Source organism: Acanthisitta chloris, unplaced genomic scaffold (assembly GCF_000695815.1).
Source record: "Acanthisitta chloris isolate BGI_N310 unplaced genomic scaffold, ASM69581v1 scaffold10986, whole genome shotgun sequence".
Taxonomy (NCBI): domain Eukaryota; kingdom Metazoa; phylum Chordata; class Aves; order Passeriformes; family Acanthisittidae; genus Acanthisitta; species Acanthisitta chloris.
Window position 1 is genome coordinate 222 of NW_008679760.1, and position 14648 is coordinate 14869.

General features: G+C 39.6%; 1 protein-coding gene across 1 annotated transcript in view; it reads left to right on the forward strand.

Annotated features, from left to right (window-relative positions):
• Positions 1-3551: 3551 nt before the first annotated feature.
• The window catches only part of KLHL7 (kelch-like family member 7), an 18604-nt gene continuing 7507 nt past the window's right edge, over positions 3552-14648 (forward strand). Inside the window, exons 1-6 of the mRNA XM_009077440.1 lie at positions 3552-3650; positions 4646-4739; positions 5904-6028; positions 7339-7514; positions 9389-9563; positions 11174-11316. Coding sequence (XP_009075688.1) covers positions 3572-3650; positions 4646-4739; positions 5904-6028; positions 7339-7514; positions 9389-9563; positions 11174-11316 — 792 coding nt within the window. The 5' untranslated portion in view covers positions 3552-3571. The remainder of the gene's footprint in view (positions 3651-4645; positions 4740-5903; positions 6029-7338; positions 7515-9388; positions 9564-11173; positions 11317-14648) is intronic.

The window sequence follows — 14648 nt, forward strand, 5'->3', positions numbered from 1 at the left end:
TTACAGCTAGAATATTATGCTGAATATCTCTGGCCGTCTCACCAGGAAGCCAGTGGCAGTGTAGGAGTCTGGTGGCCTTAGCTTTACAAACCCTCGCCTGTTAGGGCTGATGAGTTTCTTTGGTCAGTAAGCCAGTGATTATTAAAGGTGACTCCTCTGTTTACCAATATTACAAGAGTGGTAACAAAAATTACAGTCATACAAGTACATCCCAGTTCAACTGTCCAAACTGAAAGAAAGACTCATTTTTAATCGTTCTTTTTTTAATTAAAAAAACCAAATTAATGGTATAAGAGCAGGGGGATGATCTATGTAACTCCTTGTATATGAAGAAACTTTGCTTCTCAGAGGAGGAGCTGTCTTGATTGTGGTACCTTGGCTTATTTAAAAGCAGTGATGTGGAGCCAGAATGAAAGCTGATCTGAAATCAGAACATCTGGGGGCTTCATACTTGGCACTGTCACATGTTATGCCTTACAGGATTTAGCTTCTTGTCTTCCAGTGTTAGTTTTGCTAGAGGCTCAGTCCAGCTTGCAGTGCTGTCTTCATCAGCAGTCTGGGTCCTGGCCTCGCAAGTGCTATCAGGGCATTGGTTCTGCTTTTCACTAGCACTTCAGCCCTGTTCTTCTCTCACTAATAAATAGTCAGTTATGTTGTCTGCATAAACCATTCAGTGTAACTAAGCTCTTGTGTATTAAAAAATGGATTGTTCTCAGTGACTTGGGTAGGGACGCTAAGACTTGAAGCCTGAGATGTACTTCTTTGATGTAGGCTTTGTTTCTGATCTAATCGTGTAAACATGCTCCAAGGTGTGGCCTAGTTCATAACTGGGTACATCAGTGTTTACCTCATACCTGTGTCATTGTTAAAAAGGGGATGCCAGATGCTGTAAGTAGATAAAGGAAATACTGCCCTCCCTTAGATGTATGTACAGGCCCCAGCACAGGGACATCACTGTGCTTTCACATGTCCCCGTTCTAGTATGTGGCACCACATTGTCGTTCCAGATAAGTGCCTCATCTTTCAGTGTAGTATAGTGCCAACTCTCATGAGTTAATCTGAACAGGGAGTGTGAGGATCAAGATGAAGTGCTGTGAAATCTGTGTGTACTTCTGATTCAGATTTCAAAATCTGCTATGCCCAGGGAGGTATAACTTTGCATTTTGCCTGGAAACTTCTCATCTGACCTCAGATGGCTTTGCATATCCCAGCCAATGCTGACTGACAGAAATTCCTGCATATTTCATGACACTCATGCTTCTTTTAGGAGGTGTTTGTAAGAGGAGGTTAACTATTACTGAGAGTGTAGGGGGAGGTGTGGTTATATAGGATAAAATTAGGAATTCAGAGGAAAATATACTAGTTTCAGCTGATTACTCATGCTAAAGTTTGAGTACTTATAGGCAACTCTTTCTTGTATTTTGATATGTCAAGAACTATGCTGTGGTTCTAAAACCTGAATGTAATGCGAGTTAAAAATTTCCTATGTTGGAAATATCAACATGCATGTGGAGCACTAGATCTCTATCTGCACTAGTTCAGTGCTGTAGGAAGATGGGCTGATGGGGAAGTAATTTTAAGGAGGCTGCTTGTTGTGTGAGCTGGGGTCAAGAGGCAGCCTCCATGGGTAAGAGAGTCTAAACTATAAACATACCTGCACTCAGTACTGGTAAGATATTGGGGCCAAGTGTGTTTCGTGCATGGAGAACCTCTTGCTCATCTCCAGCATGTGACGACCCAGGCCTTTGTGGGGTTTACAGAGCTATTAAACAGCATGTGTATAACTCCTTTGTTGCAACTTTGCAGCTGAGTGAAGGTCAGCCAAGAATGAAGTCAGTGAAAATGAAGCTGGGATAGAGCTGCAAGGTGTTGCTGAACCTGTTATTTGGAAGGTGAAGTGCCCTACGGAAGCTCACGCTCGGGTGTTTCCTTTGGTTAGCACCAGTCACCTGTTGCATCATGGAGGTGATCCAGTGACAGCAGTGGGTCATTCTGGAAAGAAGTACAGAAATCCTCTGAAGAGCATTAGTTGGAATGGAACAGTCACACCCAGAAACACCCCAGGGAAATAAATTTAAATGATGGTCTGTTTGGGCTAACAAATGCAGCCAGAGAGGCTCTAAAACATCATAGGTGCTTCAAATGTTGAGCTGAGGTATTAAGCGTATCTTGGAAATGCAGTGTGGAGCTCAAGCAACAGTTGCAAGTCTTGACCAAGCTTCGGCCTGTGATTTTATGGTGCCTTATACTGCTAATTTCCGGTGCTTATTTTGAAACAGAAGTGCAAAAGAATTTCAGCTTTAAAGGATTTCCTCTGAAACTTTTCCCAAATGATCTCTTTTTGTGTTGTTTCAGTCCTAAATGGTTTAAATCTACAGATGTAAAAAGGAAGCTGTACATCACCCCCCTCTAACTTCCATTTGAGTAATATTTTTGAAATGTGTTGTTTATATTTTGTCCAACATGTTCTTCTGAGTGGTCTTCAAAAACACTAACAAACAGGCTTATTTGATGGAACTGTGTGTATGGATTGTCAGCCTCATGAGCTGGCCCCTAGATAAAACTGTCTCTATGTGGAAAACATTATTCTAAGCAAGCATATACATCCCACAAGTAGAAATGCTTTTTTTCTGGAGTTAGTATTGGGCTGGGTGTAGGTAGGTGTTACTGAAAGTAGTAGTTCCATGAACTTAAGGTAGCAGTTGAAAATTAATTCCTATTTTTTGAGGGGACAGTGCTGCTCAGTTTTTCTTTCTTAATAGAGAGTAAGCTTTAATTAACTATAGTATGATATGCATTTATTTCAGCCAATATGTCCTTAGAAAAGATACCATTTCAGGACCTATTCAAATTATGTGTTTTTACCCCAAACCCAGACTCTCCCCTCATGCCTCCTGACAACTTCTATAAGTTCTGTCACTTTCCTTTCTTCTTTTGTTGCTTGTAGGGAACAAGCTAGCTGCCTGCATATAAAGAGCAAACAAATGAGAGGTAGATTGTTTTTTGTTGGGAAGCTAGTTGCTCATCAGGTATGTCCAGTCAAACCCTTCCACAGAAGTGGTATTTTTGGGATACATTTTCTTTAAAATGCTCCATTGAATGCTTTGAGCATGTTCATCACCTTCACTCCAGCTGGGCAATGGGATGACAGCCTTCAGATAGGAGGTTCCTGTGAAGCTTTTTGAAAATCATCAGTGGTAAGCCACTGATAGGTGAAAAGAGTGTAATATAAATGCAGCCCCTGCTGGATGCTGCAGAGCCTATGTTATTGTCGACTGATGTAAATGCTACAGGAAGAACTTCAGAGTTCCTGTGTTAGTTGTGACCATCCTTAAGGTACAAATTCGTGGGTAAAGTGACTTTTGCTAGTTTTCCACTTTACTGATGCTTGACTTTCAGAAAATCTTGTCACATAATTCTCTTGAGTTGTGTGGTGGGTTACAAAAAACAATGAATTTTCATAAGCTATTTTTAAAGAAATATTGTTAAAACATTTTCAAAAATGCTGACTTTTGTGGTTTCTGTCTGTTTTTCCCCTCTGATTTAGAAAACTCTCTGTGATGTCATTCTTATGGTTCAAGAAAGAAAGATCCCAGCTCACCGTGTTGTGCTTGCTTCAGCCAGTCATTTTTTTAACTTGATGTTTACTAGTAAGTCTTTGCAAAATTAATTGATGTTTAAACTTTCATGATAATATCCCACTAGATCTGTGACTGACAAGCTATTTATTTTATGAAAGTGATTCATTTGAGGGATAAGTATAAATGAGGATTTTCCATTTTGTGTCCTTCCGTTCATCTCTGTTTACCCCTTCATTTTCCCTTTAACTCTTTCACTCAACTTAATTGTTACTTCATATATAAACTCTTTTTCATTTGGGTCCATACACTGTATTAGAGTTGGTCTCCCTCCCTCAGCCTGAAAATTGGGAGTTTTTACTCCCATGACAGAATTTCTCTGCCCCCATTGGTTCCCACCATTGGGGCACTTCTGCATGTAAAACAGGCTTCCAGAGGTTAGGGGCATGGTTTAATGGTTGGGCTTGATGATCTGAGAGGTCATTTCCAACCTTAATGATTCTGGGATTCTGTAATTCTTGCATTTGTGCTCTCTTAAAAAATAGTTTATGTAGTACCTTATCTTTTGTGTGCCTTACCCAGGAATTGTAAACTTACAGTAAAATTAAAGTTGAGTAGAAGTAAAATAACTGTACCTTCCGGTGGTCAGCTTGAAACCATCTGTGGGCAAACTTAGTGCTGTGTCTGGATGTGGGGAGCTTGGACCTGTCTCTGTTGTTATCAGCTTGAAGGTGGAAATGGCTTTTGACAGTGCAGCATGTGCTTCCTGTTTTTGGTAATGCTAACTTGGCAGTCTGTGCTGCAGTCGACATCATCTGTGACCTTTTCTATTTAATAGTGTTTATCATAATTTCCATAGGACAAGCATGTGCACGCACCAGTTATCTTGTTTGTTCCACGGCCTCCTTTCTTTCCTGACTTGCATTAGTATTCCTGGGAAAACAACAGTCAACTGTGTGCAGCTTTTAGCAGATTCCCACTTTGTGTAATCACTTTATTTTCTTCTGTTTGCAAAATGTGCACTAACTAGAGTGGCTTATTGATTTTGTTTTTTAATGTATTTGCAGCAAATATGCTTGAATCAAAGTCCTTTGAAGTGGAGCTCAAAGATGCAGAGCCTGACATTATTGAACAGCTCGTGGAGTTTGCTTACACTGCAAGGTAGTTTTGTTATTTAAAACTCTCACTTTTTCTAGGTAGGCTGCCAGTTGTAAATGATAAAATCTTAAAATAATGCTTTTGTGTTTCATCAATTTTTTTTACCATTATAGTTCTTTACTTTGTTTAAAGCCTGATGTGACTAGACCTTCTTCTTCCCTTTTCCTTTTTATTTAATCAGTCGGAAGCCTTACAGACTAAAGAGAGCTGTATTTGTCTCCAGAAAGCAATTCAAAGCACTTCAAGCTTTTGACTTCAATGTTGGTGTCAAATGCTGTTTCCTGGTGTTCTGAAATTCAGGCCCTTAGTGATGCCAGCAGGGTCTCTCTTTGTGGCCGTGGTAGCTATGGCACAAAACCATTTCCCGGAGTTACACCTTCATCTCAAAACAGGCAGGGTGGGTAAATGTTCTGTGAACATCACTTCCCTCCTAGCTCAGGTGATCCATGTGTTTGGGGTTTTTGTGTGGGGTTGGTTTTTTTTTTCCAGTCAGAGTTGTGCAGATGACTAGGATTGTAAACAGTACTTAATCAGCTTTAATCAGACCTATGGAGGGCAGGCCTTTGATCTTTGTACTAATGGGATTAACTATCATTTAGGGAGGCTTTCGGCTTTCTTTGAAAGGAATCTTCCTGTATACTCGATCGTTGGTGAGAGACAATCAGTGTCAGCACCCCAGCCGCGTGGTTGGCTGCCCAAGCCTTACTCTGTGGGTTCTGTACCTTCTCTTGAAGCACTGCCAGACTGGTGGTTCTGCTTACATGCTCTGGGCAAATCAGCCAGAGCAGTCCTGACACTGAGTTTAGACCGTTTTCTGATACCTGTTTGGGAGTGGGAGACTGTCATAAAAGGGTTTTATTCAGTTTTAATTCTTTTTGTGAAAGTGGCTAATCACACAAGTCAGAGCAATAGTGTGGGACTGCAGAGGACCTGTGTTAAAGGCTCATTCTTCAGATTCCGGGACTGGTTACTCTGTGCTCTGCCTTGGTAAAGCAACTGAAAGCAATTTGGAAAGATCATTAAGTTGTGACTCCACACTGTGTGTGCAGGATTCTTGGGTAAAGAGCTGGGAAATAATTTTGCCATTGGTGTAAGTTGCTTTTTTTTTTTAACTGCAGCAAATTAGGTAATTATAGTGATGCTAATTTTATTCCTTCTGTTTTGCAGAATCTCAGTGAACAGCAATAATGTCCAGTCTTTACTAGATGCAGCAAACCAGTATCAGATTGAACCTGTGAAAAAAATGTGTGTGGACTTTTTAAAAGAACAAGTTGATGCTTCCAATTGTCTTGGTAAGACTTAAATTTACTGTTTATTTTTTAACTTTGCTGTTCCTGTAAAATAGATAGTATTGTCTGAAAGACAGTAATGTTTAGCTAAATCCAGGGATGCAGAAATAATTTTGCTCTGAATCATGTTACAGATGTTTATAGTAGCAATAGAACTGTTTTGCAGAGTATCTGAGCTACAGTGATTCAGCTGACACTGGTGCAGTACAGCTGTGGCTCTGAGACAACTGCTGGAAAAACGGTATCACCTCCTAAGGAAAATGCCACTTAGGCTTGCTTTGAGGCATATTTCCTTCCCTGTGGCTTTTGTTAACTGGAAAATTAATTATGGTCTCTAACACTGAGGTATTTTGTTGCTAATTTGTAGCAAAAAGGGAGATAAAAATTAAATTGACCTTTCATCAAGGCATTGTTTATAAGTTGAAATGTGTTCTGTGCAGACTCATAGGAAAGTCCACAGTTCATTAAAAAAAAAAGTGTATTTGAAAGAAACCAGAGCTTAATTTGAATCTCTTGAAATTTTGTCAAGAGGTCATACACATGAATTTTATATTTCTAGTTTGCATTTTACTACTGAGAGCAGCTCAGACTAGTTGCAGCCCATGGGTTAGTGAGTTGTTTCTACCCTACTTGCCATCTCTTCCATAAAAGGAGAAGAAAGACTGTAGCATGATAAGCAGAAGTTGCTGCTGGAAAGCACTGTGCCTACCTGGTTTCTAATTGGAAGGTTGGCAGTGCAGTTGCTGTTTATACCTTTATGCCAACTTTCTGTCCTTCCAGCAATATCAACTTGACTCTTTTGTGTTGGTCTGCAGCTGACTGCTACCTGTATAGAAGAGTCTCAGTTCACTATGGCTCTTGAAGGAACTTGGGTTTGGTTGGTGACTGATGAGCAGGTCAGGGGAGGTCATAAAACCTGGATCCAGTTTCTCAAGCTGTTCTGGTTAGACTTTGTTATTGTGACATGGCTCAGACCTGATTAAGGTACTGTTGTCTGCTTCATACTGGGGAAAGAAACAGTGAGGAAATAGTGCTGGAGAGGTAGTTAATGCAGCAGGTATTGCAGCTCTGACTCTCCAGGTAGTTCAGTAGGGCTAGGTATCAGCAGCTTGTGCTTATCTGAGTTTGTCTTAAGTGGCACATAAGTTATGACAGCATGTGTTCTAAAGAAAAAAAAAAACATGGTAAGAAATACTAAAGTAGGGTTGCAAGTATCACTGAAACTACAGTAATTGTATTCTATTTTAATATATTAAAGGTAATTGCAGTTCAAGTTTGGAAGGTTGGGTTTTTTCCCTAATTTTCCTTCATAGGCATAAGTGTGCTAGCAGAGTGCCTAGACTGCCCAGAACTGAAAGCCACTGCAGACGACTTCATCCATCAGCATTTCACTGAAGTTTACAAGACAGATGAGTTTCTTCAGCTTGACGTTAAGCGTGTGACACATCTTCTGAACCAAGATACACTGACCGTGAGGGCAGAAGACCAGGTGAGATCCCTGTTTCACACCAGCTAAGAGCACTGAACTTCACTATCATTTTTTTTAATCAAGAACTGGTTTAAAGTATCTCACTTCTGATGTTCCTACCGGATATGATGTATATGGTGCTTGCTAAATTGTGGAATAAAAGGTGTATCTTAGCTTGGTCAGTATCAAATATTAATGAATATTCACATTTCAAGTGTGGTTTATGTGTGTTGTTTCTGCAAACTAGGAAGAAAAGTCACAGTTTCCTTTATCAAGATAGCTACAGGGCTTCTGATTCCATAGTATATGAGCTAAATTAAGTTTGATGTATTATACCAGTTGTTTCTAGATTGGGATTCATGTGCTTTTGGTGAAAGTAGGTCACTTCAAATTGGTGAGCAAACTACATTTAGTGTCAGTGCACTTCTACCTTAGTATGGCCTCAGCCCATTCGAGAGAGGAGTTGCTTCTGATGGAAATGTATGCATACCCAAGTTAAGCCTGGGGAACTGAGGGACTTGGAAGCAAGATGAGAAAAACACTGAAAGCTGAACAGGCAGTGTTGGATTAGTGGAAGGCCCTTATTTAGGAAGTGGACATTAAAAAGCTTAAGTGACTGAAAGGGCCCTGTACTTTCACTCAACTAAAAGTTGTAACCTGTGGTAGAAATTACATTCACAGCTGTCCCATTTGAAATGCTTGATTCAGCTACAGCACAGTCCTAAGTGCTTGTTTGCCTGCTTATTCTTCCTACTGCAGGAAAATAGGAAGCATATAGGTGTCTGCAGTGCAGCCCAAAGAGGTGATTGTAGGGTGGTTGTAGCAGCTGGGTGGTACTTGTAGCTGCTGGGTACTTGCGATAGCTTCTCAGTCAGCTCTGTTGAAAACAAACTGAAATCTTACCTTTCTAGCTATGCTATTCTGGTACTTGAACTAGGTAATTTTGTTTGGGTATGGCATCATGAGCTTGACTCATACCTTCGAAGTGCAACAGAGCAATCTTGTAGCCATGATAGGATGTATATTCACTGAGAAACTGAAGTTTTGCTGACTGTGAAGTTTCTGTTGAAGTCGGTATAAGTTGACCTCCAACGGGCAGAAGAATCAATTTGGATCATTAAGGTTTAGTTACTCGTCTTACAGTGTGGTGATGTACCTTATGAAAATAAGAATTACGATGAGTGGGGGATCATTTCAGGTGATTGAATATGGTAGTTGCTGGTGACAAGTATAAATACGATTTATGTCGCAGCTCAACTTTTCTGCCAAGTGCTGGGAATAGTTCAGGTCACAGGGTAATATTCTCAGAGCTGGAAATGTTGTTTGACTTGCAGCCAAAATGACACTTTGGAATTTCCATTCTTGAAGTTCTGTTGGTAAGGTAGGATGGCATGCTTTAACCTGGCAGCAGGAGTAGAAATTCTGTGTATTCAGCAAGACATCATTAAAATTCCTTTAGGAAAATGGCAGTGTGCAGTGTGAAACTGCAGAAATTTACCAGTGGTCCCAGAGGAATCTTATTTCTCAGGAGTTTCTTGAAAAGTATTAGACTTAACCTGGTACAGGAGTTACCCATATCAGTGTGAATTGCAGATTCATGCTTTCCATTTGGAGGGAAAAAGTTAAATAGCAGAAGCAATGGGTTTTTTACAGTTTGTAGATGAGTTTTAATCTGTGGTTGTGTGTGTTCTATTTGATGTCTGAGCATTGTCTTTTTGGGGGCTTGGATGACTGTTGTGTGGCCTTTTTTAGAAGATGTCTGGATCTCCACATACTAAAGTGTTGGTTTGGATTAACCTCCAGCAGGCATAAGAATCAGTTTAGAGCATTAAGGTTCAGTTACTTGTCTTGCTGTGTGATGATGTACCTTATCCTTTTCTTCTCTCTTGTTGAAGGTGTATGACGCAGCAGTCAGATGGTTGAAGTATGATGAGCCGAATCGCCAGCCATACATGGTCGATATTCTTGCTAAAGTCCGATTTCCTCTGATATCAAAGAACTTCCTAAGTAAAACAGTTCAGGCAGAACCACTTATTCAGGATAACCCAGAATGCCTTAAAATGGTGATCAGTAAGTTGACTTCTATCTGAAATCTTTATAATGTTTAAAAAAAATGCTGTGGAATTTTTGAGAATGGTTTGCTTTAAGTGCTCTGACATTTGCACATTAAATCCATCTGACTGTGTTCCCTCTAGGATGCTGTGTTCCATTGAAGTTGGATTAGCAGATTATTATGTAAATAAAACCCAGTTTATGTAACAGTGTGACTTTCATTTGTTTTCTCCTAGCAAGTGACATGAACTCCACGAGAAGTAATGGAATGGAGGTTTTGTCAATGACTCGTTAGGGTAATTGAAAGTTTGTGTGCCTTTGGGACAGGCTAGTAACTTCAATATCATTCATTTTCTTATGTGAATTAATAAAAGAAATATGTCAAAATTTTGAGTATTGGAAAGCTTCTCTAAGCAAATCAGAGCATATGCTGCACTGTTTTGATCTCTAATATATACTGACCATTGATCTTACAGACAGTTGCATTCTCAAGGTGCAGGTGAGAGAGGACATAACTGCCCTTTTGCTTTTAGACACCATTTGTGACATTTTATTGTGTAAGGAAGAAAAACCTAGATGTTGATAAATATTCTGGAAATAAATTTTTAGTTTCAGTAGAGGTTAACTAGTTGGCTTCATTTCAGTGTAAATCTAAAAAACAGTACACAGCTGCTTCCCTTCAGACCCAATAGGCAAGACTCAGATTAACCTATATGTGGGTAAGTATTTGGTGACCTTTGACATCTCAGTCATCTTGTGTGACATGGAATGGGGTGCATTGTTTAAGAAGTAAGGATTTTTGTCTGGTTTTAGTGGCTTGTAATGTCATCAACATTATTTGGAGTGCTTCTTGGGAGAATGCTTATTGTCTTCTGCCAGTTACAACTACTATTTTGTATTGCCACCTAAGAACAAGAGTGAGGGGTTTTCATTAGGGCTCAGTGTGCTAGAAATGCTTTCCTTATCAATCAGAAATTGGGGGTGAGGAGGCAGCATGGTTGATTCCTCATTGTATTCAAGTCCCTTCTTTTAATGTTAGTGTTGTCACAGAATCATAGAATTTTAGGGGTTGGAGTGGACCTTAAAATCATCTAGTCCCAGCTCCCCCTGCCTTGGACAGGGACACCTCCCCCCTAGACTAGGCTGCTCAAGACTTTATTCAACCTGGCTTTGAACACTGCCAGGGTTGGGGCATCCACAGCCTTCCTGGGCAACCTGTTCCAGTGAAGTCCTGTTCCAGGAGTCCTCTTTAGGCTCCTAGTTCTCCTGTTCATTTTCTTTGGGTTTGCTTCCTTTTGCCTGTTTCAATGCAACAAACTTAATTGCTTGTCAATATTGGATAAATGAGCTGATTGCTGAATTGGTATATAACATGAGCCTGTATCCATGTCCTGTTTTCACATGGAGCAGGCAGTTTGAAACAGGTGTCATCTGGATGTGTTCTCCCATCCTCAGGTGCTGCTGTGCATTATTCTTCCTTTTTAAATCAAAGCTGTGTAGGTATAATGTAGAAACCTGGTGTCCCACTTTCCCCTCCCTTCCCTTTCTCCCCCATCCCTGCCTCTGAAATAATCCCTTTCCATGTGCAAACTACACTGGGTCTGCAGCAGTGGTTGTCTTCCTTCCAGGTGGGATGCGCTACCACCTCCTGTCCCCGGAAGACCGAGAAGAGTTGGTGGAAGGCACACGGCCGAGAAGAAAAAAGCACGACTATCGCATTGCTTTGTTTGGAGGCTCTCAGCCCCAGTCCTGCAGATATTTTAATCCCAAGGTAATCGTTACCCCAGAATGCATTAAGATTCACTGTTTGTAATCTTCCCTATTTTATTTGCTGATGACATTAGCCAAGACATAATGGTCTACAAAATGGTGTTAGGAAGTTATGTATTTCCTGCCCCTTGGGTATACAGTTGGAAGAATATGATTAATTAAGCATTTTTAAAGTCTGTGTACTTAGATGTAATACTTCATTTGGAATAGAATGAATGATTATGTGCTTGTTTATTGGCAATATTAGAGATGGAGATCTGATCAATCCTTCCGAGTTGAGAATTGATTGATACGTGCATCCCACAGCTGCAAATAAACAAAGGGTCACCAGAACATCAAGCAGTTGGTTAGGAGTATGTGGAAGTCTGTATGCATGTGCATGCACATATGTGTCTAGAGAGTAACTCAAAGCAATTTTTTTTAGCACATGTCAAGTTATTGGCTTGTATGTTAGTGTAGAACCAAGTTTTATAGTGCAAGGGAGTTTTTAGTGCATTTATTATGAATATGCAACCCTTTCTAAATCCCAATGGTTCACAATTTTGTTTGTTCGTATATAAAGAGAAGAATAGGGAACCACGTAAGTGGAAAAGAGTTGAGTTTCTGCAAGAAAAAACTTGGAGATGGCCAATTTAGAGCAAGCAGATTTGCCTGAAATTTGATTTCATGTTTTCTGAATAAAATCAAGCTGCAGGAATGGTGTATATTTCAGCTATGCAGACTTGATGGTCTTAGAAACATCAGCTGCATGCAGGAGGATTACCCATGCCCTGTTTTACCAGGCAAGCACATGCAGTAATACAGAAAAAGTTGCTAGATAAACATCAGGGCTCTCTAAGTTATGAGATCACATGCATGTAATATTTTGTTTTAGAAATTCTGCTTCTTAACTCAGCATATTAAATGCTTGTTATGATTTCAAACAGTTTTGTGTGTTATCTGTGTGAACTTTATAGTCCATGTGAGCCCTGTCAAATCTAATTCAGAATGAATGACCTTTTGGGATGTGTTTTGAACTTTTCTTTCACGTTCCCTATGCCAGGTAAAATTGAAGCTACTTTATTTGAGCACCATATAAGTCTGGGGAGTAAAAAAACCCTACCAGCTTTGCTGACTTAGTTTGAGAGACATTTGATATGTATTTTTATTGGGAATTCAAAATTCCTAACTACTGTCCACCTCTTTCCTATACACATACCCAAGACAAGCAGTACTCCAAGTGGGGGCAAGGAGGTGAGGGGTATAGAGTAGATGATTCTTTCCTTTCCAGGGTCTGAGTTGGGGAAGCCTTTGATCAGGGCATTCATAATCTTTCAAAGAGTTAGATGGTTTTGGCAGAGAAATCTGTTTTGTGGAGAAAAAGTAGTATCTGTGAAAGTTTACATAAAGCATAGGATAAAATGGTTGTTTCTTACACTGTTTGTCCAGGCATAACCCCCCAAAATAGCTTGAGTTTGGGAGAAATTTTGCAGAACTAACTCCTGAGCAAGACTCTAGGCCTTAAGGGGTGGGGGTGAAGTGGGGCAGGAAAATATAAAAGGAAAATATAAAAAAATGGGCAATTGGACCTCTTTATTCTAACCAGTATGTGTTCCCTGAATGCTTTTCTAGTGCTTAGATGCTTTCTTGGGTATTCTTAGCTAGCCTGTCATGTCTTGTTGAATAGATTTTCCTTCATTTCCAGCCCTAAGCTATTTGAAGTCCTTTTCTGGATGTTTTGCTTGAGTATCTGAGTTTGATCTTTAAACTGTGACAGTAGCTTCTTAATGTAATAAGCCAAGGATCCAGAACCTATGCACACAAAATGAACATTGGATATAATGCTGCAAGGACTGTATTATATTGGGCTCACTTTAATTAGTCTCATCAAAAGATGATGGGAAGGTCACAAAGCAGAGAATTAAGCTTGTGTATGTACTTTTGCAAGGTTAGGACCTTGGGAAAGAACTAAAATTTTGGGCTTTGTCTGTTGAACTGTTTGAATAATGACCTAGTCCTTCACTTATGATTTTAATTAAATTCAATAATTTAATTAAAGTCTTGTATGTCCCCTAAGGAAACAATTCAAAACAAAGGTTATATACATAACAAGTTCATAACAAAGGTTGTTTTTCATGAAAATATTTTCTCAACTGTAACTGATACAAATTTCCATCATTCTAATATGATAAAACTACTGCAAAAGTTTTAATTTTCACCTCTTCCTTTGCATGCAAAATTAGTCTCTGATGCTGATCTTTGTTTCCTTGTTGTCAAAAGGGTTCTTTAAATAAGGCTGGATTGGATACTGTGTGTTATTTGTTGAGACTATTAGCAGTATTTCTTTAAGGCTATGTTTGTTGTCTTTGTTGCACTGTATCTGGTGTTTTTATTGATGCATGTATTTCATGAAGAGAGCAAAATGATGCTAGGGGACAGATGCAAATGGACATAATGCTTGTGGAGCTATCTGGCACTAATTTGAGTAGAGATGTCTGTTTTCACAATACTACTAGAAGTCCTAGATGTTCTAATAATGGTTGTGGGAAGCATTTTCTTGCTGAATTTTCCACATATTTTTTTTAATGTTGTTTTCTTTTCCCCCAGGTTGGGAATAAAATATCTGTTGTTTTGTTTTATGAATTCTTGTTAAAAAAATTACATGACTTTGTTGGATTTTGAGTCAGCAGTACGCTTATTTGTTGGAAATTGCTGTCTCTAGTGACGAGAAATGGTTGGAAGTTTTAACTTTTTAGCAGTGCAAAATTCAACTATGGCAAGTAAAAAGTAACAGATACTTGGCAATGGCATTTCTTGATGCTTAAGGGAACCAGCATACCTGTTATGAGGATGTAGAGCTGTAGTCAATAAGCTGTTCATGGGGAGGTTGTCCACGTGGGGCTTGTCTGCTGTTTTCTGTGGCAGACTTGGAAGAGGGTGTATCACCTGAAAATGAGGGAAAAGTCAAAAAGAAGAGGTACTTTCACATGGCCCATAATTGCATGTGCCATTCTTGTCACAGGGTCTTGTGGTTCTTAAGAGTTCAGATAGTTTTAACACGTGATTCAATAAATTAATGGAAGAGAAAAACGGTACAGCTTTTTGCCTCTGGTGTCCTGCATTACAATTTTTGAAAACAAAGGTCATCAGGGAAAGTGTCACCTCTGTTGGTCTGTCTTTCCCTCCTCAAGCCCCAGAAATGAGGCTTGCCACTGCCCAGGGCAGTGTGAAGTGTGAATCTTGATTGTGGTGCAAAGCAACTCTTCTGCATAATTCCTAAATGTGTAACTTGCAAAAATTGAAATCAGTTCTGTGTGGTACAGACTAACGCTGAAGAGCATTGCAAGAGGGTGA